General features: G+C 38.3%; 1 protein-coding gene across 2 annotated transcripts; it reads left to right on the top strand.

The window, feature by feature from the left end:
- The first annotated feature begins 2,116 nt into the window (after window positions 1-2,116).
- prom2 (prominin 2) lies at window positions 2,117-21,554 on the top strand. 2 transcript variants are annotated; one of them, XM_047352145.1, is made up of 27 exons: window positions 2,117-2,311; window positions 4,315-4,542; window positions 4,665-4,712; window positions 4,886-5,027; window positions 5,389-5,726; window positions 6,797-6,861; window positions 8,165-8,370; window positions 8,545-8,665; window positions 9,812-9,875; window positions 9,961-10,050; window positions 11,491-11,687; window positions 12,433-12,507; window positions 12,750-12,813; window positions 12,903-13,059; window positions 13,159-13,311; window positions 13,401-13,524; window positions 17,056-17,144; window positions 17,904-17,988; window positions 18,107-18,250; window positions 18,338-18,406; window positions 18,506-18,595; window positions 18,700-18,753; window positions 18,850-18,930; window positions 20,146-20,214; window positions 20,295-20,384; window positions 20,497-20,609; window positions 20,691-21,554. In XM_047352145.1, the coding sequence occupies exons 5-27, from the start codon at window positions 5,483-5,485 to the stop codon at window positions 20,740-20,742; spliced, it is 2,496 nt and encodes an 831-aa protein (XP_047208101.1). In that variant the 5' UTR covers window positions 2,117-2,311; window positions 4,315-4,542; window positions 4,665-4,712; window positions 4,886-5,027; window positions 5,389-5,482; the 3' UTR covers window positions 20,743-21,554. The 2 variants fall into 2 exon arrangements, with proteins under 2 accessions (XP_047208101.1, XP_047208102.1); XM_047352146.1 differs by lacking the exon at window positions 4,886-5,027.
- Window positions 21,555-26,242: the final 4,688 nt, after the last annotated feature.

The raw sequence follows: 26,242 nt of genomic DNA, 5'->3' as shown, positions 1-26,242 counted from the left end.
GCATTTGACTTCGGTTCCACTTTGCTCTAAATGAAGACGTTTTTATGGCCATGTGAGTTGGAAAACTAACACTGCACATCACCCTGAACACACCATCATCATGGTCAAAATTAGCAGGGGGCATACTAAATATATTTTTTGAATGGAAAATTACTCTGTTTTTCCGTTCCAGGTCTGATAAATTTGTCATAAAAGCAAAAAGGGAAAGTTTGTCCTGATTAATCTTCATCTCAGCCCCCCCCCTTGACTGTGAGCAGAGAATTTAGCTTCTTTCAGATAATTGGTTAAGAAGTGAAAGCAAAAAACATTGCTGCAACTGCTACCTTTCGGTTGCAAAAGCAGCTGTAGTTCCTCTTTATAGTTTGCAAAGTTAAAACTGAAATGTTGTAACCAAAACTTCAGATTGACCCAGATCAATATGAAATGATGGTTACAGCATTTACTGAACATTTTTCTTACATTAAACTGAGCTCTGTGGGAGAAGTTGAAAGAAAGACACAGTTGGAGAAGATATTCCACCACAAAAGCACAGCTGATGTTTGTCAAAGTTTCTCTGTAATATCTTGTCAGATAAAAGCAAATAAAACTTGAAGAGACAATTTAGCACCTATGATGACAAGATGACGCTCCGGGGCTACAGTTAAACAAAAGAAAGGTTAAGGCTGTTTTGTTTTGCCTGGATCGAGAGCAACTGATTCTATGAAAGGTGCAATGAAAGCTGGGGATTTCAAAGGAATTATCTGAAAAAACAGTTATCTCTTCTTAGGCAACGCTGCTGCAGGGAAGCAAACATTAAATAGAAGAAGGATGGTTGTAAATTGGCCAGCAGTGAGTCCTGAGTTAAATCCAACTGAAATCTGTCATTGCAAGAAAACGGATCTGCCAGCCTTTGACGAGTGGAAGTTACCAGAACACAAGTCCCAGAAGACACTTTTATTAATTAGGCTGTCAGTGTTGGTGAAGGATTTTACATCAAATGTACGATAAAGAATGACCTCAGTTTTTATACAGACATGGACAACTGCAGTAGCACCATCTCACAGTGAATATTTTAGAAAAAACAGCCCTTAATTTGAGCAAATATATTAGCAGTGGTGAAAAAATCCCATTAAAAAAATCATCACCATCATAACAATTTTGATAATTTCATGATAATAAATATAATAATACAATGTAATATTTATAGTCTAAATTTAAACAGACTCTCCATTTTCCAATTAGTAATCCAGTACATCATGTTTCACAAATCAAAAACTTAACACAAAATATAACCAAAGGCCTAAACAAAAATTATTAATGGGTCAGAAGAGTTTTAAGGAATTACCTCATCCCCAGGGAGAAACGTTTGATTTTATTGTGAAAAATATATGGATCAAGAAACACCAAGTGCATCAATGAATGGGTAAAAGATTTTAATTGTTCTGCAATGGGTTTGTTTACTATTTTACAAAACGTTAAGTAATTTCAGTCTGTAGTCCAACTTTCCTTTCATGCCACTGCCATGTATCTTTTAATGTTTTTTGTCATCATGTGAACTATATTTTATAAAAATATGTCATTACTGCAGAACAATTTTGTCCAGGTTTTGACCTACGTGGTGTATTTATTTAAAAGGATCCCGTCCTAAGATACTTTCAAACCAAAAAAGGCCCTAAAGTCACACAAAATGTTGGTTCTCTCATCTGAAACCGTTATATTTGCTTTGTATATTCTGTCATCAGTGTAAAACAAGTCTGCCTAGGTGGTGTAGTTTTAAATGTTTTAACCCTGTCGTGGTCTCAGCCCCAAGACAATATAAAATCGCAATTTTTTAAGTTTTTACAGATTGAATAAACTATTTTGTATGATCTATCATGTATTTCATGTTCAAATTTTCTAGGTGGCGTAGTTTTTAAGAAGGACCCCATATAATGTGGCGAATAACCAAGAAAGGTTAAAAATAATGTTTCTTTTCGCGTAAAATGAAATAATCGCAAATCTCACAGTTATTAACGAATGTTTACAGAGTACAAAACAGCAAGATCCGACTCAGAAGCTGAGAAGCGGATGTTAACTTGAAGGTCCTTAGTGAGGATGAGAAGCAGGAAGAATAGAAAAATAAATCCTAAAAGCCACCGGGTTTCCAAGACAACCGTTAGACTGTATTTACAAACCAAATGTTTGTTTAGGACGCCAAGAAAAGGCATTTTCTGTCCTACCATCACAATGGTAAACAGCTAAACACAACTCAACTTTATTGGGGCTTTAAGTGGAACCGTGTTATTCGGTCAGATATGACTAAGACTGAGCTTTTCCACAACCAACATTAAAGGTAGGTTTGCTGTGAAATAAACGTATGTGGAAAAAAAAAACAACTCATGACCACTGAGCAGTTTTACAAGTTCAGAAAACAACGTTCTAGTTTAAATTAGCTAGTTTTTGGACGACTACAATCTAGGTGTAGACGGTTGGTAGGTCCATAAAACTTAGATGTTTATTGGAAATCCAAACGTTGACTTATGTTAGCCGTGACTCACTAGCATAAAAAACAATCGAAGACGCTGGGCTCGAACCCAGGACCTCTGGCTTCCTGACAGCTACATCATGAGCTATGTGTTAGCATAGCCTCCCACACAACGTGGTAAAGTATAGTAGTCTAGTAATGTCCGTGTGTATCAGTTATGTTTTTATTTTGGTGTTGCTATTATAAACTCCATTCCTCATGTGCCTAATTTAGCGCTGCGTCGTCTCTGCATTATTAGCAACACGGCCAGAGAGACTCGGGTTTTCTGAGAACTTTCTAACCAACAAAAATCAAAATGCAAAAATATCCAGCTGAATTTATGGCAGATATTTCTGTGATTGATAGGCTTTCATTATAGGTCCTTCAAAAATAACAAGGCTGACAGACATAAAGGGAGGACTCAAGAAAAGATGGAACAAAGAATACAAGGAGAAAAGGAAGGAAGGAAGGAAAGCAACAAGAAAGGAAGGAGAACATAAAGACCGAAAGGAGTCAGGGGGAAAGAGAAGGAAAGAAAGAAGGACACAAGATAAAAGGAATAGGGAAGGATACAAGGAATGGTGGAAGGAAGGATGCAACAGGATAGGAAGTGAGGAAGGAAAGATGTAACTAGACAGAAAATGAGAGAGGAAGGAACCAAGGAAGGAAGGACATAATGAAGTGATGAAAAAAGGAGGGAAAGAAAATTAGATAACGTGAGGAAAGGAGGGTAAATCAAGTAATTAACTCTGTTTTCCCCACTTAATGTACTTACATTAAATGTAAGATTTTTCCCAATTTTTCAGTGAGATAACAGTAAGATGAATTTTCAAACATATTCTGATGGTGTGCGAACAAGGTTTGTTGTGACTGTAAGAGTGAAATGTGCATGACATTGAGGTGCTGTTTCAGAAAACAGATTCATTTAATGCCCTGTAAGGTTGTGGTGGTGATCACGTGCCAAAGCTTTAGATTAACAGATTAAAGGATCAACTTGTAATTGATGACACTGGGCGGAGGTTAAGCATTTATGGATGATTAGTCAGTGTGCACCCGATCAAAGGAAACAGAAGAACAAACATAGTCACTCCACTGTTTTCCTAGCAGCCCATGTTAGAAGATGTCTTCACATTTATACAGGTATTTAACTCAAGCTTTGGTTGCCCCTGTAACAAAAGAGTTTTCCATTTTCCTGTAAATTGCAGGCTCAAAACCGCCCCTACAGCAGCGATTATTAAAAGAAGGGTTAATCATTGGGAAGGTATGTCTCTACAGGTTTTATCACATCGCAGTTCCTCTCCTGAAGCTGTTGGAGTCTGAAGAGATGTTCAGACAGAGAGGCATCTTTTTTCTTGTTTTTACATGTTCCTCTGCAGAGTGGTGCTGAAAAGCTTTCTTTCTTTTGGTACTTCATCACATTTCTCAGCTGTTTCCAATAATCCACAAGTATGTGGTGAACAATTCTGGCAGGACTCCTTGACATGCTTTAGATATTTTGTATCCACCCCAGCTATCCTCCTCCTCTGCACAGATAAAGCTGGATGCAGTATTATTCGGCCATTTGTAGATTTGACTCACTTTGCATGATCATGTGATTATAGCAGGGTAATTTTTGCCAGGATACAAATAGGTGCCCTTGCTTTAAATCAGGTGTGGTCAGTGTTTGTGTCCGCTTTTCTTTTTTTTCTGTCAGGGTTAGTAAATCATTTAAAGAGACCTTTTACAAACTTGGTTAATCCAGGATCCAGGAAACCATTTAGGGAAGTTTATTAGTAATGTTCTTTGTCTCCCACATGTTCCTTCTTCCTTCGTCCCTGCCTCTATCTGTTTAGTTTTTAGGACCCTCCCTTTTTCTCTCTCTCTTCTCCAATCTCTTTTCTCTTCCCCTCCCTCCATCCCTCCTCATTGCCAGTGCTTTGGACTCCAGCGCACAGACTACTTCCCTAAAGAGGCAGACCATATCAGATTGCCTCTAAGGCACTGAAATACTCTGACACCCCCCACCGAATGACTCCGGATCAGGTGGACATTAGTAGAACTTTGCTGTTCGGCTTAGAAAGGTGAGTTGGCTGAAAGGAAATGAGAAACTTTAACTTTAACTACTACTGCTTCTCACAGTGTGTATTTATTTTCTTTTCAAATCTTCCCTTTGATCTTATTTTTTCACGTTTTTTTCTCCTAGTGCCCATACCTTATGGACATGCTCAGACAGCTTGTATCCAGAGGCCAGGTGAGAAAATTCAGTTCTGCTGTTTTCACTGTGTTTGTTAATTCATTTTTTCCACAGTCGGATTATTCAGTTAACCCTAAATGTATCATTTTTGATACGTGTTTTTCAGTGACCACTAACTCATTAACAAAGTTAGTACTGTCTTAAAATCATTTTTGTTTTTTGTTTTTTAGGTGTGTTCAAATAAAAAAAAAAGACATTTCTGAGTATTATTTCCTGTGTCAGGGAGTTAAATGAGCACATATAAAGACATAACATTCCAGTCTATGGAGCTGTGGAGAACAAACATGGTTTGGGATAAACATGGTGATACAGGTAACTGCAGTTTATGCGCCTGTTTACACTCTGAACACAGGTCTGTCAGGTTACAGTCATTTTCTTGACTTTTCTTGTAACCTCCGAAAGCCGGAAGTTACTTCATGGAAAAGCACATCTGTTTTAGACATTCAATAGACCATTGTTAAACATCTATGACTTCCCTTTTATCTAAAATGTCATTGTCATAGTTTGAGGGACAAAACATTTATTCCCACTGTCTCACTGTAGGGAACACTTTTATTATCTCTTTGTGTTTGTGTGAGTCACTCTGTGGGTTTCTTTGAGAGTCCTCTCTAATCATTGGGGTTTCTTTCTTCTCTGAGTGCAGCATTGTATTCAGTCTGCTTTTTGTTTCCAGGTGTATTCAGACAGAGCGAACACTATGAGTTAATCATCTGAAACCGTGCCTTCTTCTTCTGATAAACATTTTCAACCCACTTTAACCTGTGAACATGCGCCTACGTGGGTATATGTGGAGATGGCCCTACCGTCCTGCGGAAGGAGTGATGCTGCTGCTGGGGCTCAGCTTGGCCCGGTCCGTTTCTGCGCAGCTCACCTGTCAAGCAGCCGAAGCCGCTCAGAACCTCACCCAGCCTCAGTACAACAACACTCCCAACAAGAACACCAATGCGGATTTTCTGATGCCATTCGTCCAGTCCTTTCTTTACACGGTCCAGCCTCACCCATTTCCTGAAGGTAAGTGAACCTGCTGCTGTGTTCTGGTTCTGCCGTTTAAGATTTTGCTTAAGGACATGTATGGATGTCCTGCTGTCAGTTCACGGACCAACCACAGTAAAATAATGTGGTTTCCACATTACCTTTGGGGTGAAGAACTGGTGCAACATACAAGTCTTCACCGCAGCACATAAACATCACAGAAGTGGTCAACCAGTCAGGAAATGAAATTTCTCAGTAATTTGCATAGGTCATCATTAACATTTATGTTCTTTCCTGCCTTTAGGTCAATTGTTTTCAGGGTTGAACCACACCCGCGGACCTTTTTATGCTCATGTGATTTGTTGAAGTTGGTTTATAAAGCAGTCTTTGTTCCACTCATCCCTCCAAAGTTATATTCATTTCAAATTAGAGTCAAAAACCTGCCTGACTACTTAAGCTCTTAGTAAATTCAATTGCAATGGATTTATTGAGTATATTGTAAACAAAAGCCACTTAATGATGTGTAGAAATCCTTTTGAACCTTCTAGTTAAACAGATACATGAACACTGCCTTTCACCTTTTGTGACAAATAGGTAATATTTTAATGACTTTTTCTAATCTGTGTGTCGCTCAAACCCCTTCACCTCAGGTTATAAATGTATAAATGTTTGTGAATAAAAGAATAGGGGATTATATCTATAGCAGGCTGCTGTCTGAGGTCACACAGATCGTAAAAGGAACATATAAAGCTTGTTTGATCAGCACCTGCATATTTCTTCTCTGTTACCAGCACCAGCCTTTTGTTTGAATTAAATCCACAATAACAGGGTTTAGAGGTAACATAAATGACAGGCTTTGCATTGTGTGATCTCCCACTGAAGGCCTCCTAGTAACCACACGATGTTGGTGTCAGATTTCCACTCCTACAATGGGAAAATTATAAAAATGTTTCATAATGGACAGGACACACTGGCCAGGATATGTACACAGAGGTGACTAGAGCAGTGAGGCGGGCAGCATAAAACAGCAGATCAGCGTTCTTTGAAAATGTCTCAAATTTCTTCAATTTCAGAAACACAAAGCAACTTTGTCTCTCATTTCTCCTTAGATTTAATCCTTAAAATAGTCAAGGATCCTCAGCAAGGGCTGTCAAATCAAGATCAGATGACTGAAGTAAGTAAATGTACTTGAGTTCGATGTATATGCAACTTGGAAAATGAGTATTTTACCTGTCAACTTTTTTTTCAGGAAATATTCTTCTAATGAAGCTACTGGCATGAAATTCAAAGCAGATGTTAGTATAAGCACAGTACTACCCACATGCCAAGAAATCAAAACAATTAAGTCAATAAATTAGATTATGTGTCATAAAGTGGAATGGCACATACAATACGTATTAAATATGCTTAAGGATCCCCAAACCAGGATGTTCTCGCCTCCAGACTTCACTGTTGGTATGGTGATTTTGGGGTGATGTACAAACCCATTCCCTGTTCAAACATGGTCCAAAGAGTTTACTTTCGGTCTATATTTACCAGAATATATTCTCCAAATATATAATTCATGCAGAGCTTTGTCCAAACGCTCTATAGCAAACTTAAAAAAAGGCTTCAGTAGACTTTTTCTTCAGCAGTGGAGTCTTGAGCATTGGTCATTTACATAGGCCATGAGAGATGGTAGTTGAGTGCCTAACTTACCTGCTAATTCCAGATCTTCCTGAGCTCTCTGTGAGTAGCCGTTGGCCGTTTTCTGAGTCTCTGTCAGAAGACTAGCGAGAAGAAGCTGGTCACTGTTGGTTTAGGGTTAAATCTTGTTCTTTCCACTTCCCTCAGCGTTGTTCACTGGAACAGTTGAGAAATATTTCTGTAAACAATGCTGTCAGTATATTTTGCTTGTTGTAATGTTGCAAAAGTCTGTAGAGAGCTCATAGCTTTTATCCATCATGACATGCTTCTTGTTAAATGCCTCAGAAATGAGAAACCCCATTTTAGGCCATCGTTTAGGACCCCATTGCTCTGAATGGAGTCAGGATTGTTTTCTAAATACAGGCAGATTTCAGCTGGTTTCATGGCTTTTATGTCTTTTTCCAGCTTCTTTCTCCGTGTGCCCATCGCTTGTTCAACGTTATCACACATAACTTAATTTATTGATGTATTTGTTTAGATTTTTTCCCTCTAAGATAAAAGCACTGATGTTTTCGATACTAATATTTCCGCTGTTTATTGGTCTTTGAGCCGAGAATCTGAAAGTCTTTATGAAAAAAGATGCTAATGCCCTGAAAATTTAATTTCCCTTTGGGATTAATAAAGTATTTTTGAATTGAATTGAATTGAATTGAAAGCTGCTAAGACTCTGGAATCCTCAGGGTCGTAATCTGTCAAACGTTAAAGGGAACCTTGTTTGTTGATATCTCCCTTGGATGTGGTATCATACAAGGCCACAGATACCTAATTACTGTGTCTGTTTTTGCATTCAGATCCTGATGTATGAAGTGGGTTTCCTAGTGTGTATCGCCATTGGCATCCTGTACATCGTCCTGATGCCCATAATTGGCTTCTTCGTGGCTTGCTGTCGCTGCTGTGGCAACTGTGGTGGGAAGATGTACCAGAAGCAGACGTCCTCGATCCATTGTCTCAGAAGAACTCTCTACTTCAGCGTGTTTGCAATCACAATCATTATCTTGTGAGTATGTGTGTGTGTGTGTTTTTTTGTTTCAAGAGACATAATGAGAAGCTCATTCAAATGTGTGCAGCTCACTGTGTGTGGGCATCTCTTGGGTAAACCGTCTAGTCATTAAGAAAATTAACTGTTTGTACATTCATGTGTTGTTTGTTCTTTCTCTGTTTCCTATTGCAGTGCTGGTAACATCTGCATGTTCAGAAGCAACCAAGCTCTTAAAGTGAGTGTGAACCAGAGTCCGTTGGAGCTCCACAACGCTCTAGATGACATGCGCACCTTCCTCAAAGCTGTGCCACAGGCAAGTTAAAACGTCTTACACAGGTCCAAGTGTTGGTGACCGACAGCTTCAAACTATGTGTTTAAACTATGAATAATCTAGCTTTTGTTTGGTCAAAGGAAGTTCTGCACTGCATCAATATACCCCGGACTAATAGGTTTTACAGTGCCATGTAAAAGTTTCCGCACACATTTAACTTTTCCACATTTGACTTAATGTCAAACACCAAACTTTTCTGTATTATATTGGAATTTTATGTGATAGACCAAAACAAAGCAGGACATAATTGTAAACTGCATGTAAAATTATAGATGGTTTTCAGACGTCTTCATGCATAAAAATGTGAGAACTGTGCTGTCCATTAGTGATTAGTCCTTTTTACTTCTGATACCCCTAAATAAAATCCATTGTAACCAGTAGGAACAAAGTCATGGAAAAGTTTAAAGAAGGGTTAGGTTATGAAACAATCTTTAAACCTCTTACACAGAAATTTAGTATCTAAAAATGAAAAAAATATGGCTTGACTGCAAACCTAATATGGAAACATGGAGGAATCTGTTGACACGTTAGCAAAATTATTCTTTATGGAGAAATTTCATAAATAAATTCACTGTGTTGAATGAAAGTCATAAGAAGTCCAGTTTACAGTTTGCCAGAAGTCATGCAGGTAACACAGTAAACATCTGGAAGAAGGTGTTTTAGGACATGCAAAATGTTTTATGTGGCACTAAACTAACATCGGACTTCATCCATTATTACAATATAAGGGTTTGGACAAGAGCAAATTCATTCAGAATAGCAGATATAACAATTGCTGTTTACAAATGGTCTCCATTTAGTTTGACCTTAAGGATACCACAAAGAAGAATGGGAAAAATGTATCTAGATGTGCAAACACTTGCAGCTGTAGTTGCAGTGAACGCTGGTTCTTTTGACTCAGAAGTGGTGAATACAAATGTACACCAGACCTTTCCAATTTTTAACCATATGAAGTTCTAAAACTAAATGTGCCGTTTTTCTTTCACCCCAAAGTTCTTTAGTCTGCATTATGAGAACAGGGTGGTAAGACGGCCTGGGTACCATAATTACATGTAATTTATCGCACTGTATGTTGCTGTTTAACCTTTATGTACACATGTTGTTTAATGTTTGATTGTTTGACTTCAGCAAGTGGAAAATGTGGTGAATGAAAGCTACAGAATTGTGCAGGAAGTCACCAGAAACTTAGACGGTAAGAACAGGGAATACAAATGTTAAAACAGAGCAACCACTGTATTGCCTCGCCTGTCGCACACTAAATTGTTTGTGTGTTACAGACATTGGACGTCAGTTGGGAATGAAGGTCCAGCAACGTTTTAGAGGAACTGTTGACCCAGCTCTGCAGTTGGTCAGACATCTACACCAAGGTATGATTTTTGTGCAAGACCTGACCTCTATTAGGAGAGCATGCAAATGCATATCTTTATGTTTGCAAACTAGCATGTCTGCTTCCTGCTCCAATATGAATTAATGTGTTGTTGTGCATGCAGTGCATTTTCCTTTTCTGATTAGCTGTTTTTATCAGTAGTTTTAGGATTTAAATGTATAAAAGACAGAGGCAAGTACAGACACGTCAGCTGCTCCCACTGAACATTACTGCAAGGCCAAACAAACCAGGTAGTAAAAAAGCCTCCTGACTGAGGGTTTGTGTGGAGTAGCTGTTTTGTTTTAGATGGACATAGAGCCGATTTCAGTGCAGAAAATACTTGATCTCATTATGTTGTTTCTCATCCCCATAACGTTGAATGTTTGGGCTAGTTTGGAAGCAGCCCCAAAGCTTGAGTAAGTGTTGAGACAGATTTCCATCTAATCTGCTTCTCAGTGTCTTATTTATGTTTTTTTCTGAGACACGGAAACCTAAGATGCAAGCATTACTGTATCTGGGGCCCCATTTTGATCAGATTCTGTCCTCAGACGTAAAACTAGAAAATCAATTGCAGAAGTTCTCAAAGAAACTGTCATTGCACCAAAATAAGCAAGCACTATTTCTGAAAGGGTAAATAAAGTAAAGTTACACTGTGAGGTGAAAAAATATCGGGACAGCACAACAACTCCTAAATAAATAAGATCTGATTTAGTACTTGTTAAATATGTTTGTTGCTTTGCTGAAAGGTGAAAAATTCCTTTAATATGTATAACTGTGTAAGAAAAGTAAAGAAAATTCATCTTTTATTGCAGCAGCTTAATCTCACATGTAAAATCAATCCAACCTTTAGTTTGAGTCCATTTATTCACTGCTTTTTATCCTCATGATTCATAAAAATGACAACAAATTAATAGGCAGTGGTGTTATTAACCTAAGTACAAAATGGAAATATGAAGAGATGACCGAATGGCAAAGTGTTGATATGATATAGGAATAAGAATTACTGAAGGAGTGTATTGATCCTAAGCCAAGGGAGTTAAAAACAACATGCAAAGCTCATGTACAGGTACATCTCAAAAAATTAAATTTCTGTGAAATATTTTTATATTTCTGGTCACTCACTGTATATGTAATCAAACTATATCATATGCGTTTTATTTTCTGAAATTAGTTACACAAAATATATGGTATTTTTTAATGATATGACAGGAGTTTTTGAGATGCACCTGTATTTCAAAGCTTTCACACATCTTTAGTGTGGAGTGGCTTGTAGTTGTTATATTTTAATGAAGAAAGACCTGCTTTACATTTTAGTGGCCTCCAATGCGGGTTTTAGTGAAAATTAGTTTCAAGATTAAGGCCTATTAGCGACACAAAGGTCAGTAAAGAGAGGTGCATACAGTTCCTAATCTTTGTGTGTGTTTTTTGTTTGAATGAGCAGAAAGCTTAAACACCAGTGACCGGCTGGACAAGCTGAACTCCTCACTGGTTCAACTGCAGTCCAGCATAGACCGTATTCAGGCCAACGTCACTGCTGTCAGAGATCAGATCAATCAGACGCTGTCCAAGCCAGGTTGCACAGGATGTCAAAACCTAACTAAAGACGTGCAGAAACTAACAGTAGATACCACCATTTCTGTAAGTGCTGGCTTTGTAAGGCCTAAAATATAAAACTTAAATCATTCTTGTTTTATTTCTTTTCTTTCCACTTGAATGGGTGAATTTTATTTTCCCAGAATGCCTGACTGACAAGGACACTTGAAACAAGAAGGCTCTAAACATCCCGTTCTGTTGGCTAAAATGTTTTATGGAAGAGATGAGTCAGGACTGACTACCCAGTTTACATAATACAGAAATTCTGCCCTTAAGCATATTTGAATTAATAAACAGGAGAAATGGCTTGCGCAATCACACTACATCTGACGCAGACTGAGACATTGACACAAATAACGAATCCTCGTCTTTTTCTTGGGTTTGTCTGAATGATTGATTTTCCTCCGGTCGTTTCTCACCTCCTAAACTACTCTATCTCTGTCATCTCCTTTCCTTTCCTTTCCTTTCCTTTCCTTTCCTTTCCTTTCCTTTCCTTTCCTTTCCTTTCCTTTCCTTTCCTTTCCTTTCCTTTCCTTTCCTTTCCTTTCCTTTCCTTTCCTTTCCTTTCCTACCCTTCATCATTTTCATTTAAAATAGATTTTGTTTACTTTTGAAGAAAATAAACGTGCAAATATTATTGTACTCTGAACATGGCTCATGTTTTTTGACCTTTGGTGACATTGCTTATAAATGTCTGTTTTTGCATTCTGCTGCCCTCCTCTGTTACCTTAAGGTACAACATGTTGGTTAACTGTTAAGCATAAGTTGCTTGTGTGTCTATTTTCCACAGTTTCCCAGCCTGCATGATTTTCAATCTGCATTGGATGAAGTTATAAAAGCTGATCTCCAGTCCAAAATAAGTGAGGTTAGTGGCAACTGTAAACAAATACAGATATTTGTGGCCTGAAAACTGATTTTAACTTAAGATATGATGTCAATATGCATGATTTCTGTGCCACAACTGGCTGGTTTCTCGTAGATGTGAAGGGGTAACAGCAAAGGAACCTTTTTTCCAGAAGAGGAAATTACACTAACAATAATCTACTTTTCTTCTAATTTGAACACATCACAGCTATATTTCTAAAATTTGTTTTCATAATTTTACAGGCGGAGGAGTTTTTCCGCACGATTCCTCAGAGGGTGACCAATGAAACTAATGATTTAGTTCAAAGTGAGTGAATAATACATTTGTCACTGCAAATTTTCCTACATGAATAAGTTTAATGATTGGTACGTGTGTGTTTGCTTTTGTGTTTTTAGACAGCATAAAGCAGCTGAATTACATAAAAGCACAGATTTCACAGGTTTCCAGTGAGCTCCATCTGTCAGCTTTGAATGATATGTCAAGGAATCTGGACCAGGTACAGAGTGACATCGACACGTACTTATCTAAAGTGGAAAGTGCTGACGATATTAGGTAAAAACTATGGAAGTTCAAATATATGTGTGAAATATGTGAAAAATAGCAGACAAACAAAACAAAAATTCTCTTAATTATTATAACGCCTTTTCTTAGATGGAGGGTAGGTGTGGCCCTGTGCTTTGTGGTCCTCCTGGTGGTGGCCTGTAACATCCTGGGTCTGGTTCTGGGCCCTCTGGGTCTGTCACCCAAGGAAGACCCCACCCGCCGCTCCTGCACCTCCGACTGTGGAGGCATCTTTCTCATGATGTGAGTGATGCTAGCAGGAGACCATCCCACTGTTTACATTTAGCTGCCTGAGGATGTTTTTAACCTTCTTAACCTGGATGTGATTGCAGGGGAGCCGGGTTCAGCATCCTCTTTTCCTGGCTTTTCATGATAGTGGTGCTGCTGCTCTTCTTACTGGGTGGAAACATGTATACATTAATTTGTCGACCATGGAACAATGGCCTGCTGCTACAGGTAGAGATGTACACACACATAGTTGTAAGAAAGAATGTAGTTACCTTTACATTTAAAATGTGTTTTAATCCCTAAAGGTCAAATCTGAGTTCAAAACATAATATGACCAAACTGATAACACAAAAACTTTTATGTAAGATATTAATATTCTAAGATATAAATATTCTATCTTGTACTTTGCAAAATATTCATACCCTTTGAACTTTTTAACATTTTGTCATGTTAGAACCACAGTCAATGTATTTTCTTGGGCTCTACTTTGATAGGCCATCACAAAGTAGTTTATGTAGTTAATTTTGCAATATCACATTTTTTTTCAACAGTGGCTTTATAATTGCTGTTTTAATGGAAAACAAATTGCAAAAGGGATGAGTTTATTATTTGAATCAGATCAGATGCTATGACAGGCCTAACTTTCTTAAAGAAAGCTGTGGGTAAAATATTAAGATCGCAGGAAGATGATCTTAGTTGATGTATAATTCCTTCTAAGCCTTTGTGGTTGATTTGGTAGAATTGTGCCGTTTTGTCCAAATTTGTTCTGATTGGACACAACATTTGTGTTGGGCAATTTTCTCAGTGTTCAAGTTAGCAAATTCATTGGAGGTCCTGGTTGAGTGGAGTTCAGATGCTACGGACACAGGAAGGTTTGTTAACCTTTGGGCCGTAGCAAACAAGGCACGAGCATTATTGATGTTTTTGGGGATGATTTCAGAAAACAAAGATACGCTTACATTCTTCAGTTGTAAGTCATATCTGTGAAGTCTCTCTTTGTAGATGTCATAGTGAACCTGGAGTCCAGTCTTTTGCAACCTCCGTTCAGCTTTTCCACGCTCTCTTTTTTCACTTATCACCGGTGAAGCGTTACTCCAAAGTGTTTTCTTATAATACCTCTTTGGCTAATTGAGTCAATGGAAATGACGCTATCAGAGATAACAGAAAAGTGGTCAAATAGGGCAACATCAGCAACAAGGACTTTGGGAATGTTCAGACCCTCACTGATAATTAAGTCCAAAATATGTCCCAGTTTGTGTGTTTAACATTGAATCAGACCAAAGTTTTTAAGTTTATCATGTAGTTACTGTCCTACTGTCTTGGGGCTTGTCAACATGGACGAAGTCTCCAACAATGATTAAACACTCATAATCAACACATCACAGATAGGTCATTGAAGTCATTGAAGAGTTTACATTGGATTTCGGACGCCTGTAAACATTCAGAAACGTAGTTCAAGCAAGGCTCTTTACCTGGGCGGCCAGATATCCAAGAGTCAAAATCACGAAACAAGGTAGCTCCTCCTGCCCCTGTCTTATACTCCCTGCTCTCACTTAGAAAGTATAACATCAAGACTGTGCTTCGTAATAAAGTCATTGTTTTAAAATTAGTTTCCTGACACAATGTTTAATAGAGCCAGTTTGAATGATTTAGTGGCTGGTATTTGTTACGTGGAAAGTTGCGCTTCACAAGGAATAGGTTATAAGTTTAATTGTCGTCTGCTATTTCTTTTCTTAGTAGCTTTGTTTCTTCTGTTACCTATTAGCACATAGATGTTACAGCATTCTCCCATCGGGGACCCAAGCCATTTGTTCAGCATCTGCAGTCTGCTAAATCTCTCATCTCCACGACGGACGGTCAACAGAGGTCCACTGGAAAACACCTCAGTATTGACACCTTCGACTGTTCAGCAAATGAATAAAATCCTCTTTCAAACTTTCCGATTCTTTTCTTCACAACATCAAGGGCTCCTGTGTGTATGATGAAGTTTTTCACTGTTGGATGCTCAGCTGTGATCATCTCTATTTTCTCTGAGATATCAGATACCAAATTATTGACAAAACTAAGCACTTTGGTGTTTTTCTTGCGTCAAAAGCAATTTATCTCATTCATGGCTCCATTACTGTTCTTATACCTGGAGTTGAAGGTGTTTGAAGGTGAGCTTTCCTTCTGGGGGTCAGGGTCTTGTAGAAGTGGATCAAACCTATTTTCTAGTGGAATTACTCTGGTTTTAGTTAGTTTGCTCCTATCATTTGTTGTGACCACAGTCCTCTGGTGTTTTCTCCTTGGTGCTGGGGTGGAAGACAGGTTTCTCTGTATTGGCGGCCAAGCTGATTCATCTAGATGCAGAGCTCTTCCTGTTGGCCGTCTTCCCAGATCTGGAGGAAGGGATTTATACCGAGTGAGCTCCAGGGATGACTGTTGGTCGGATTACTCAGTATTCTTTTTCTTGGTAGTACTAGTTAGCTGTCTTTCCACTGTTCTGAATCATTGATAGAGTCGTTTCGTTTCCATAACCAGCATTTGCCTCCACATTCATTTCAAGCCGATGAATTTAAATTGAATCACTGCTATTATCTGATGATTTGTCGTAGTCATCTGTGGAAAAAAGAGGTATCTTTGACTGATTAGCTTGTGTTGCCATGAAAAGGGCAGCTGCTCCTGGTCCTTCTCTCTCTGGCACAACAAGTGGCAGAAAGTGCTCTGGTCAGATTTACATGCAAAGCCATTATGTGTGGATAAAAACTAGCACTGGACATCACTCTCATCATATTATCCCCCAGCAATGGTGGTGGCAGTATCATGCTGTGTGGATACTTTCCTTTAACAATGACATTTTGCATAGAGGAATAGGCAAAGATTTCAGTCAATTTCAGTACATTTGAAATACTGCTAGTGACATACGTGAAGTAAAAGGTGGTTCTAAAAAGGGTTGAATTTGTGAGGCTGATCACAAATACTCGCAACACTCTTTTAATTTTTAACCACGTATTACTCTTCCAGTTCTCTGTTACGTGATTCTTTGTCTTGTTTTATAAATGAAAGCCCAATAAAATACACTAAGGTTTCTAGTTTTGATGATACAAAATGTGAAAAGCTCAAAGGGTATGAATACTTTTGCTGTATTTACTGTATTCATTTGTAAAGTCATGGTTGTCTGAGGTCATAATTAAGCTCACTAAGCAAGTAAAAGTCAGGTCCCAGCTATGAATCTCCCTCATTTAGTCCTGCTGCCTTACAAAACATCTCTTCAGCCTCCGGCCTTGAACTGCTGCGTCTCTTATGGGATACATTTTATGATTCTAGCTTCCGTTATAAGCAAACTAAGCACTGTGATAGCAAAGAGGCCCAAGCTTTAATATTATTTCTCTCATACTTCACAATTGAAATGATTTGTGGGACTGCAGCAACACTGTGCCAAAAAGTACGACCGACAAAATTTTAAAGAAACGTTTGGAACCATTTATATGGGCTTTCAAGATATACCAGAGATGGGTTTTGACTTCCAGACATGTGGTTAATCTTTTGTCATTCACAGGATTGTTTCTTTTTTCACTGCTTCTTATTTGGGTTGATGTGTGAGAGAAGTTAGGCAATACATAATAAAGTCTTCAACATTTCATCTGTTGGTGTCAATCATTTTTTTCTTTAACTGGAAGGTACATGAATGCTTTTTGTAAATATTCTTAAACATATAGCATATAAAACCTGTGCACATGCATTAAAAGATCCCTGATTCGCTGTCTTTCCTGCCTACAGTTCCTTGATACTCCAGGTTTAATCCCACAACTGGAATTAGGCCCGGCTTTGGGACTCAAGACCAACATCAAGATCTCTGATATCTATAGGTATGCACCACCACCTCAGCTGTAATGCAGGAACAAATCCATTCATCCATAGTTTATGCAGTAATGTTTAAATACTTACAGTTTTATTATAATTGTGACTGTTCCTAACAGGCTGTAATGGTTTTTGATCTGGGTAATGCTTTAGCACCCAGGGTGCCACTGTGTCAAAGGACACCACAAGCACTTCAGAATATGTCAACGTTTTCTTAATCGCACGTCTGCTAAATATGGCCGTGTGATACTGCTTGCTGGTGACGCAAGTTACTGTCTGGTTTCTAGATTACTTTTACAGCACTTTGAGTGCCTTGTTGCTGAAAAACTTGACTTGACTTTCAGGGCTGAATTAAAGGGCTATTTAACTGTTCTTTAAGGAATCTGGAGATTTAACCCATCTCTGGTTCAAAATCTAAAATACGTCTACGTCAAACCTGAACTGGATTATTCTGCATTCAACAGAGATTATTTAAAATAAAATTTGAGATTTATAAAACTTTTATTCTCTTTATGAAAAAAAGAGAGCATTTGTCATTCTTTCTGGCATTAGAACAACCCTGGATTAAGACAAGCATTAAAACTGCAGTATATAGATGTTTGCAGAAGAAGGAGCCTGCCCAGGACACCATTTATACTAGAGCAGCTACTGATCACAGGAATTTGTATCTTCTTGTTTAGCTTGAGTGACTAAAACATCTATGAGTGGCATTTTATTTGTTGAGATGACGTGTGGATGAAAGATGTATTTAATGTCAACCTTTTCAGAGACTGTGAGAAAAACCAACCTTTGTGGACGACGCTCCACCTGCATGAACTTGTAAACCTTGGAGATATACTCAATGTGTCTAAAGTGAGTTTCCATGCTGCTCTCTAAATATCTATTATCTTTTAATGATCTTAAAATATTATTTATTTTGTCCTTTACTAGCATTTATTAAATATATTGTCTAATTATCTCATGCACACAGTACACAGCACAGATCCGAGAGGAGTTTGAGAAAACTAATGTCACCCTGTCTTCAGTCAATCTCCTGAGCCCTGAAATAAAAAATCAACTTGTAAACATCTCTGCCAAGGCGACTAATTTTAACAGCACCGCAGTCATACAGCAGGTAAGGTTTATTCATATGTAGAGTTGTTGTCATTACATGTATTTATGTGCTCCTGTAAACTGTTTAACCCTTTGTTTTGCTTTATAGATGAATGCCATGTCAAGCATCAATTTGAATACAACAGCAGATAAAATTGAAATCCTGAGTCAACAGCAAGTGAGCCTCTTGACATTAAAGCCTAGTTTGTTAAACGTTTTGCACATTTTGTTCCTACTTCTCTTTTGATCTTTGTTGTAACTTTTTGTCCGTTCTTAGCCGATTGCCATTAAAGATGAACTTCAAAATGAAGCTTTGAAATTAAGGCAAATTCAAGCCGACATAGAAGTAACTGTCTTTCCACAAGTGGTGAGGGCTCGGCTCATCTCTCCGGTCATCTCTTCCCATTCTGCCACCCATTTATGGGCTATTCGTTTACATTAACGAGACATCCACTGCTTTCTGCCCCCCAGAAAAACCTGAATTCATCCATCAAGAGCCTCCAGTCCACCACAGAAAAGATCAATGTGAGTACAGCGACCTGGAGCTGCAGAAAGCAGTGGCCGTTCATTCTCCTCTATCTTCCATCCTTGACCTCATTCTGTTCTCTCTGGCCCTTTCAGGGAACAGTGGGGGAGGTGCTGAGCAAAGTTGCAGCAGCACAAGACTTTCTCAACACAAATACAACACAGATTGTAAAGACCGTGAGTAGAGCCACAAGTCACATGAGTTTGAAGAAATGTGCTCCGTGTGGTCTGTTAATCCTGAGGTCATTTAGCGAGTGGGGGAGGTGCCATGACTTACTTATTATGGGTGTGTGGTGGAAACATTGCTTGTTGGTTCCACATCCCCAGGGCATGAATTGCATTTGGTGTCCAGCTGAATTTGTCTTCAGTTATGCATGTATTTTGTAGCACAGCAGTAGTTAAACAGATTTTATTTTTAAGAGTATGCATTTGTTGATGAGGAATTTAGAACTGTAAATTTAGCGTATTAGTAGTAAAGCCGCTGTCACATTGTTTCCAGTGTGGCTGCACTTTTTTTCACAAAAATGTGAAAAAAATTAAGTGCATTTTGACGAACATCAAGTCTTGTCTCGTCTATAAGGTACGTGTGTCACTAATGATCCAGCTGTTTTGCATTGTACCTGAATCTTGGGATGAAGGGTGTAAAACTTACAGTGTGCTACTGCATCAAGATGGATGTTTCCTTTTTCTCTTTTTCCATACTTAATGATCGCCTGACCATAAAGAGCTGAAAGTCCAATGCTCAACATGTGGTCCATAAGTGAACCCAGTTTTTTGAAAAAACATTTTTTCTGAATCAATGAGAAAATAGGACTCAACTCCATTGAGATATCAGCCTCATCTAGCTTGCTGTGGTTAGAGAGTCTTTACCGAGCACCCGCGTCTTAAGGCATGAGTTTAAATAATGCCATTTTCGGGTCATTGCTGCGACATTTACATTTTTTTAAGCAGTGGGGCCTACATGTGATTGTGCCCTAGAATCTTTAAACATAACTAAAACATATTTGGGAGCCTGGCTTAGCTGGAGATCAGGTAACGCATGCTACAGCATAAAAAAAACAAGGCAGTTTTTACTTAAAGCTGCGTGTTGTAGTATGCTATCATATGTATGTCCTAACCCATGAATGCAAGGCAGATACAGCAGCGTGATGGGGTTATAAATGTTCAGAAATGTAACTTAGTTCAAATTGACCTCAGACCTACAAAGTGCATCAGAATTTGGAGGAATGTGAGAACAGATTTATATTTATTGAACTTCTTGTTTATCGTAACCAATCTACCCTTTAAAAAACATAACTGATTTTGTATAGCTCTTTAAATTTATATATTTTACAGCTTTTAAGCTTTTTACAAATTCTTGGAATCTAACCACTTTATCTTTGCAAATCTTAGGAAAGTAGGAGGTTTTTAGACTGTCAGGTGGATTACTTCACTGCTTATGCTGACTGGGCCACTATTATGGTAAAAATAAATTCTTCAGATCTTTTTATCTGCAAAAATTTGTTGGTGAATATTTTGTTGAGATTGACGCATTTCCTCAGGTCACACAACAGGTCGGCCGCTGCAAGCCCGTTGCCAGAGCTGTTGACTCTTTTGAGGTGGTCCTTTGTGTTAACATGGTGGAATCTCTGGTGAGGAGAACAGACATCATCTTAATTCCTTATTTATTCTTAAGATTAACTGTTACTATCCCATTTTCATCAATGTTTTCTGTTTCTGAAATCTTTTTATTTTTTTTTTTAGAATGCGTTCTGGTTCAGTCTGGGCTGGTGCTTGATGTTCTTCATTCCCAGCACCATCTTTTCCATCAAATTAGCAAAGTACTACAGGAGGATGAAATATTCGGACTGCTTTGAGTAAGTAGTGAAAATGTGTGTGTCAGCCCGGTGCATGTGACTGAAGCAGCCTGACTTAGCAGTTAATTTCTCTGTTTGCAGCAATCACATCGTTATGAACCACATCCCACGGGCTCAAATAAAAATCACATGAGATGGGACGACTCGTGCGGGGCCTTAAAGGTCTGCAGGCACAAATGTTATGTTTGAGGAAATAAAAGCACATGGGACACTACTGCACAGATGTGGCACATTGTCACTTGGGTAAAACATCTGAAAAGAATGTAAAAACTAAGATACCTACTTGAATATTTTGTAAATTTAGGTTTTCGCCAGAGGGTGGAGAGGCAAGTCTACATCCAAACGGACTGTAGGGTTTATATGATACATTTCATGCAGCACAATTTTCTTTCTAAAGTCATCTAGAGGGATTCCAATGACTTTTGCAAACCTATAAGGATTTTTAAAACTCCGTCTGTAATCAGCTGCTGTTAAAATGCCTCATCAGGCATTTTTATTGTCTCCTAAATGATTTAATCCAAATGTCTGCATATCTATATATACTGGCGCACAGTTCTTTGTCTTGACATTATTGTGATTTAACAACTTGTTGCCAATGAGAAACAAATTTTTTTGAATGAATTCTTATTTTCATGTGCACCAATGTTGGGAACAAATGTTTTCTGAGAATGAAATGCTTAATTGACTACTCAATATTTTTAAACCATAATATCACTACTGTTTGCAAACTTTACCACACCATTGTTACTATTTTTCATCCGAGTAGTAATTTCTTTTGACTGATATTGATTTTTGTTCCGCTTGGATCTGCAGGGTAAATTCTGTTCTTTTGTTACGCTGCACTTTATGCGTTTATCTGTTTGTTTAATTAGATTTTTGATAAGTTTTGAAAAATTTCTGTCAGCTGGTTTCTATACTGTGAATAAAAATAACCACTAATCAAGACTTCGGTGTGTCGGCTTTTCATTATACAAACGTCTAGAGGTTACATCTCCAAGGCACATGAACTTTTATCATCCTGCTACAAGAATGAGTGATCATTGGATTAATGTGTTCCAACAGTAAAATGTGACAAATTCCCCTTCATTTTGTTTGGTAATAAAGTAAAAAACCTTGGTGTTATTTTTGACCAGGACATGTCATTTAAATCCCATATTAAACAGGTTTCCAGGATTTCCTTCTTTCATCTCCGGAACATTGCCAAAATTAGAAATATTCTATCCAGGAGTGACGCTGAAAAACTAGTCCATGCATTTGTTACTTCAAGGCTGGACTATTGTAATTCTTTACTATCAGGATGTCCACAAAATGCAGTTAAAAGCCTTCAGCTGATTCAAAATGCTGCAGCAAGAGTTCTGATGAAAATTAAAAAGATAGATCATATTTCTCCTGTTTTAGCTTCCCTTCATTGGCTCCTTGTTAAATCCAGAATATAATTTAAAATTCTCCTCCTCTGATTGTTCCATACGTTCCTAACAGAGCACTTCGTTCTCAGACTGCAGGTTTACTGGAGGTTCCTAGAGTCTCTAGAAGTAGAATGGGAGGCAGATCTTTTAGTTATCAGGCTCCTCTCCTGTGGAACCAGCTCCCAGTTTTAGTCCGTGAGGCAGACACCCTGTCTACTTTTAAGGCTAGGCCTAAAACTTTCCTTTTTGATAAAGCTTATAGTTAGAGTGGCTTAGGTTATGTTCCTTATTTTTTTACCTCCATCTTCTTCCCTCCCTGTTGGATGGAGTAAAGGGGAGTCAGGTTTGGCCTAAACCGGCTTAGTTATGGTTGAGGTGCAAACACACCCTCCATTTCTGCTACCTGTGTGACCCCTTCTCTTTTCCAATGGTTATGGTCAATCTGACAGAGAGAAGTATCCCAGTCGTTGTGGTTTTTAGTATAACAATGACCATCAGTGGGATCTAGATGGACACCCTGTCTACTTTTAAGGCTAGGCTTAAAACTTTCCTTTTTAATAAAGCTTATAGTTAGAGTGGCTTAGGTTATCCTGAGCTTTCTCTGTAGTTATGCTGCTATAGGCTTAGGCTGCTGGAGGACATAATGACCACTTTCACCCTCTTTGCTACATTCTCACACTACTCTCCAATTTTGCATTATTTGTTGTTATTTCAGCTTTTAACTTTGTTCTCTCTCTTTTCTCTTCCTAGAAGCTACACCTGGCCTGGCTCTGTGTCTACCTGTGACACCTTTGTGGAGAGGGGCATCGTCCGAGCTTCTGCTGGCAACAACTTAATGCTCACCCTCTACCAATGATCCACATGGCCCTGTCTTTCAGTGTTTAACCCTTTCTCTCTCCTAGACATGGCAATTGACTGAGCTTAACTGTAACTAACTCTATGTGCTCTCTTTCAGACTCTAACCTTTAAAACTGGCTCAGAGTTTATCTGTTCTTTCTTTCTAGATGAAACGACTAAAGGAGCTACATCCATTAACATTTACTTTTCCTTCCCATAGAAAGTACTCCTGGATCAGTGCTTCTGTGTTCTTTTTGTGTCTCTGCTCTGTTCTCTCAAACCCCCAGTCGGTCGTGGCAGATGGCCGCTCACACTGAGCCTGGTTCTGGTGGAAGTTTCTTCCTGTTAAAAGGGAGTTTTTCCTCTCCACTGTCTCTACATGCTCATCCAGGAGGAGTGAATGTTACAAGTCTCTGACTCGATGCAATCTGCTGGGTTTCCTTAGACAGAAAAACTTTTTATCCAATTTGAATAAATAACTGAATCTGACTGCACTGTTCAATGATTACGATTAATTGGAATGTATGTACCTGACTTTTGTGAAGTGCCTTGAGACGACATGTGTTGTGAGTTGGCGCTATATAAATAAACTGAATTGAATTGTTTAAGTGTGATTTTGTTCACAAAAGATCATGACTATGCTTGATCCTTTGTAACAGAAAACCGATGTGACTGACTTCTACCATGCCTTATTAGAACAGCCATGCAAAAAGCTCAGTATGTCCTTTTCTTTCTGTTCTAAATCTTTTGCTGAATCAGAGTCCCAGTCTACACATAATGCACCAATATGACAATATAATGGTTATTTAGCTTAATGGTAAAGCTGCTAGTGTTGTTGCTGCTGCACATCTGGTTGCCGCAGTAGGAGAGTGCTTTTTCTGTGTTTAGAGGGATTTTAGTGTAATATTGGCTAATAGCACTACAAACATATAGAAGATGGAGCTCTGGGGAAATGAGGCTAAAATTAAAGTTTCTATCCAACATATCAAACCCTCTGCAGAGGAAAACTAAAAATAGGACAGAAGTTCACCTTCCCGCTAATGATCCTAAACATACAACCGCAGCTACAATTGAATGGTTTAGATCAAACCATATTTAAGTGCCAGAATGGCCTAGTCAAAGTTCAGATGTAAATCCAATTGAGAATCTGTGGCAAGATCAGACAAATGGTGTTCACAGACATGCTCCATTCAGTCTGACTGAGCTTGAACTATATTAGAAGGAAAAATGCTCAAGAAAATCAGTCTAAATATGTGCAAAGTTGTTAGAAACAACGCCAAAGACATGCAGCTTTATTTGTTTCTTCAAATTATATCATGAATCATCTTTCTGTCTAATTCACAGTTATGTACTACCTTATGTTGATTATCACATTACATTCTTAGAAATGTATTGAAGTTTGTGGATGTTAAGTGACAAAATGTAAAGAATGACTCCATGCATTCACAGTGCACAGTAGTACAGAGACACTCTTTTAACAGACAGGTTTATTCCCACATTTAAAGTTCTTGTGATAGAAAAAGTTCTGATATTTATGTAAAGTATATGTTTCAGAAAAAATTAACACCGAAATTACACAGAGTGCAACTTACTAAAAATGTTTTTACTAATTGTTGCAGAATCAAAACTGAGTTTCCAAAGTTGCAGCAGTATGTCCATAATATGACCCTTTAACAGAGGTGGCACCCTCTAAAGCAATCTGTTTTTGACAACACATTTGTCATTGCTGTCCAAAACTCGTTTGCATAAGGAATGCTGTGCCAATCAATATGGAAATGCAATAACGACCTTCGGAGGAAAGCTTAAACTCAATTTTAAGCCAATGATCCATGATGGAAAAACAAACCAGGAGCAGCATCATGTCTATCAAATCTGTGGTCTTACTCAGCTGTTTAAAATTCATCATCGCCCCTCTGAGATATTTTAGTTGCAAGGTGATGGAGCTTTGTGGCACATTAACTCGACGTGTGATGAAAATGTGCTGTACTGCAGTCATCCCTCTCACGGTGCATCAATTCGGGCTGCTCTGTAGGGTTATCCACCAGCTCGAAGACCAAGAACCAGGGAACAGAAAACCAGCCCTTGTTTAGATGCATTATTGTTTAAAGGGTGCCAGCTATAATCAGAACCAGTAAATCGATGGCATTACAGCACAAGTGTGACCCAAAACTGTGTAATAAGAGATGCAGGACACTGGGATAATCAATGAGATGGAACAAATGTTAGATGAAGTGAAAGAGAAGGATAAAAATGAGGTGATATCTGCTTCTGCAGCACTTTGTACCGAATCTTTGTTTTGTTGCCCATTAGTAAAACTGAACCTCCTTTCTAGTCTTAGAATGAAGAAAGAGAACTCATCGCCTACTTGCTACCTCTGCTCTGTGATCACATCGTCCCTCCTTCATGTGGAAGCTGGCAGTTAGCTGTGAGAGCCCCACGGATGCACCAAGTGTCCCCCATCTACTCCATTTACAGCCATGGATCTGGAAATGTAGCTAAAATAAACCCTGATCATGGAAACACTGGAGCTTTAAGTGGATTGGACAACAGCTCTGTCACAGTTTTATGTGCACGGTCAGATATCAGGTTCGTCTGAAGAGGCCGTAAATACCTGAGCAATTACAATGCCATTATTTATTATTGACACTGAACAAAGTCTGGTCTGTTCTGTGAGAAAAGAACGTGCAAAGGTGAACAAACCAGAAATACCTCTAAGGTGCATCATTATCAGGCTTGCTGTGAATGATACTTGAATGAAAAACAAGAAATCAAACTCAGTCCACGCAGAATAAATACGAATACGAGAGCAGTCTTCACCATGATGCTGAAGTTCATAAAACGAAGTTTCTGAAATAAAAATATTAGTTTTTCTTATTGGTTGTATTATTCTAATTTTCCATTAGCTGTTATCAATAATAATCTAATATACCAGAACTAAATACTTTAACTATATCACTGTCTGTATTTTATCTATAAAACATCACATTTTAAAATGAACTGAAATAGGCTTCGATATTTCAGTTTAAACACAAATATTTGCTATTTTGTGAGAATGTACTTATTCATTATCACACCACACCTGAATGCTGTTCCATGCCTGTTATTTTTTACCTCTTCTGTTTTGATAGGGTTTGCATTTTATTATTACTAAATTCACAATAAAACTGCTCTCATTCACATCTTTGCTGTTTTTAATTGCCAGAGTACAAAAAAGTCCTGAAAAATACTGCAATGTTTTATGTTCTGCTAAAATCCTGCAAAAGACAACAAAACCGACAGTAGGAATTTAATCTCCCAAAGCTAAGAAAGTGGTTTTAAATGCCAATAAAAAGCACAAAGCTGTCAAACACCTTGCTTCCCACTTAACAAGAAAGAGCAGGAGTCAAGAGA

The sequence above is a fragment of the Girardinichthys multiradiatus genome, chromosome 22 (genome assembly GCF_021462225.1).
Source record: "Girardinichthys multiradiatus isolate DD_20200921_A chromosome 22, DD_fGirMul_XY1, whole genome shotgun sequence".
Taxonomy (NCBI): domain Eukaryota; kingdom Metazoa; phylum Chordata; class Actinopteri; order Cyprinodontiformes; family Goodeidae; genus Girardinichthys; species Girardinichthys multiradiatus.
This window is presented reverse-complemented; position numbering and strand designations above follow the sequence as displayed.

Bases quoted from the DNA above. Each gene is read 5' to 3' on its own strand.
- prom2 (XM_047352146.1), top strand. From the start codon at position 5,483: ATGCGCCTACGTGGGTATATGTGGAGATGGCCCTACCGTCCTGCGGAA. The intron at 9,876-9,960 runs GTAAGAACAGGG...TGTGTGTTACAG, and splicing joins AGTCACCAGAAACTTAGACG to ACATTGGACGTCAGTTGGGA. The intron at 18,931-20,145 runs GTGAGTAGAGCC...TGCAAATCTTAG, and splicing joins CAACACAGATTGTAAAGACC to GAAAGTAGGAGGTTTTTAGA.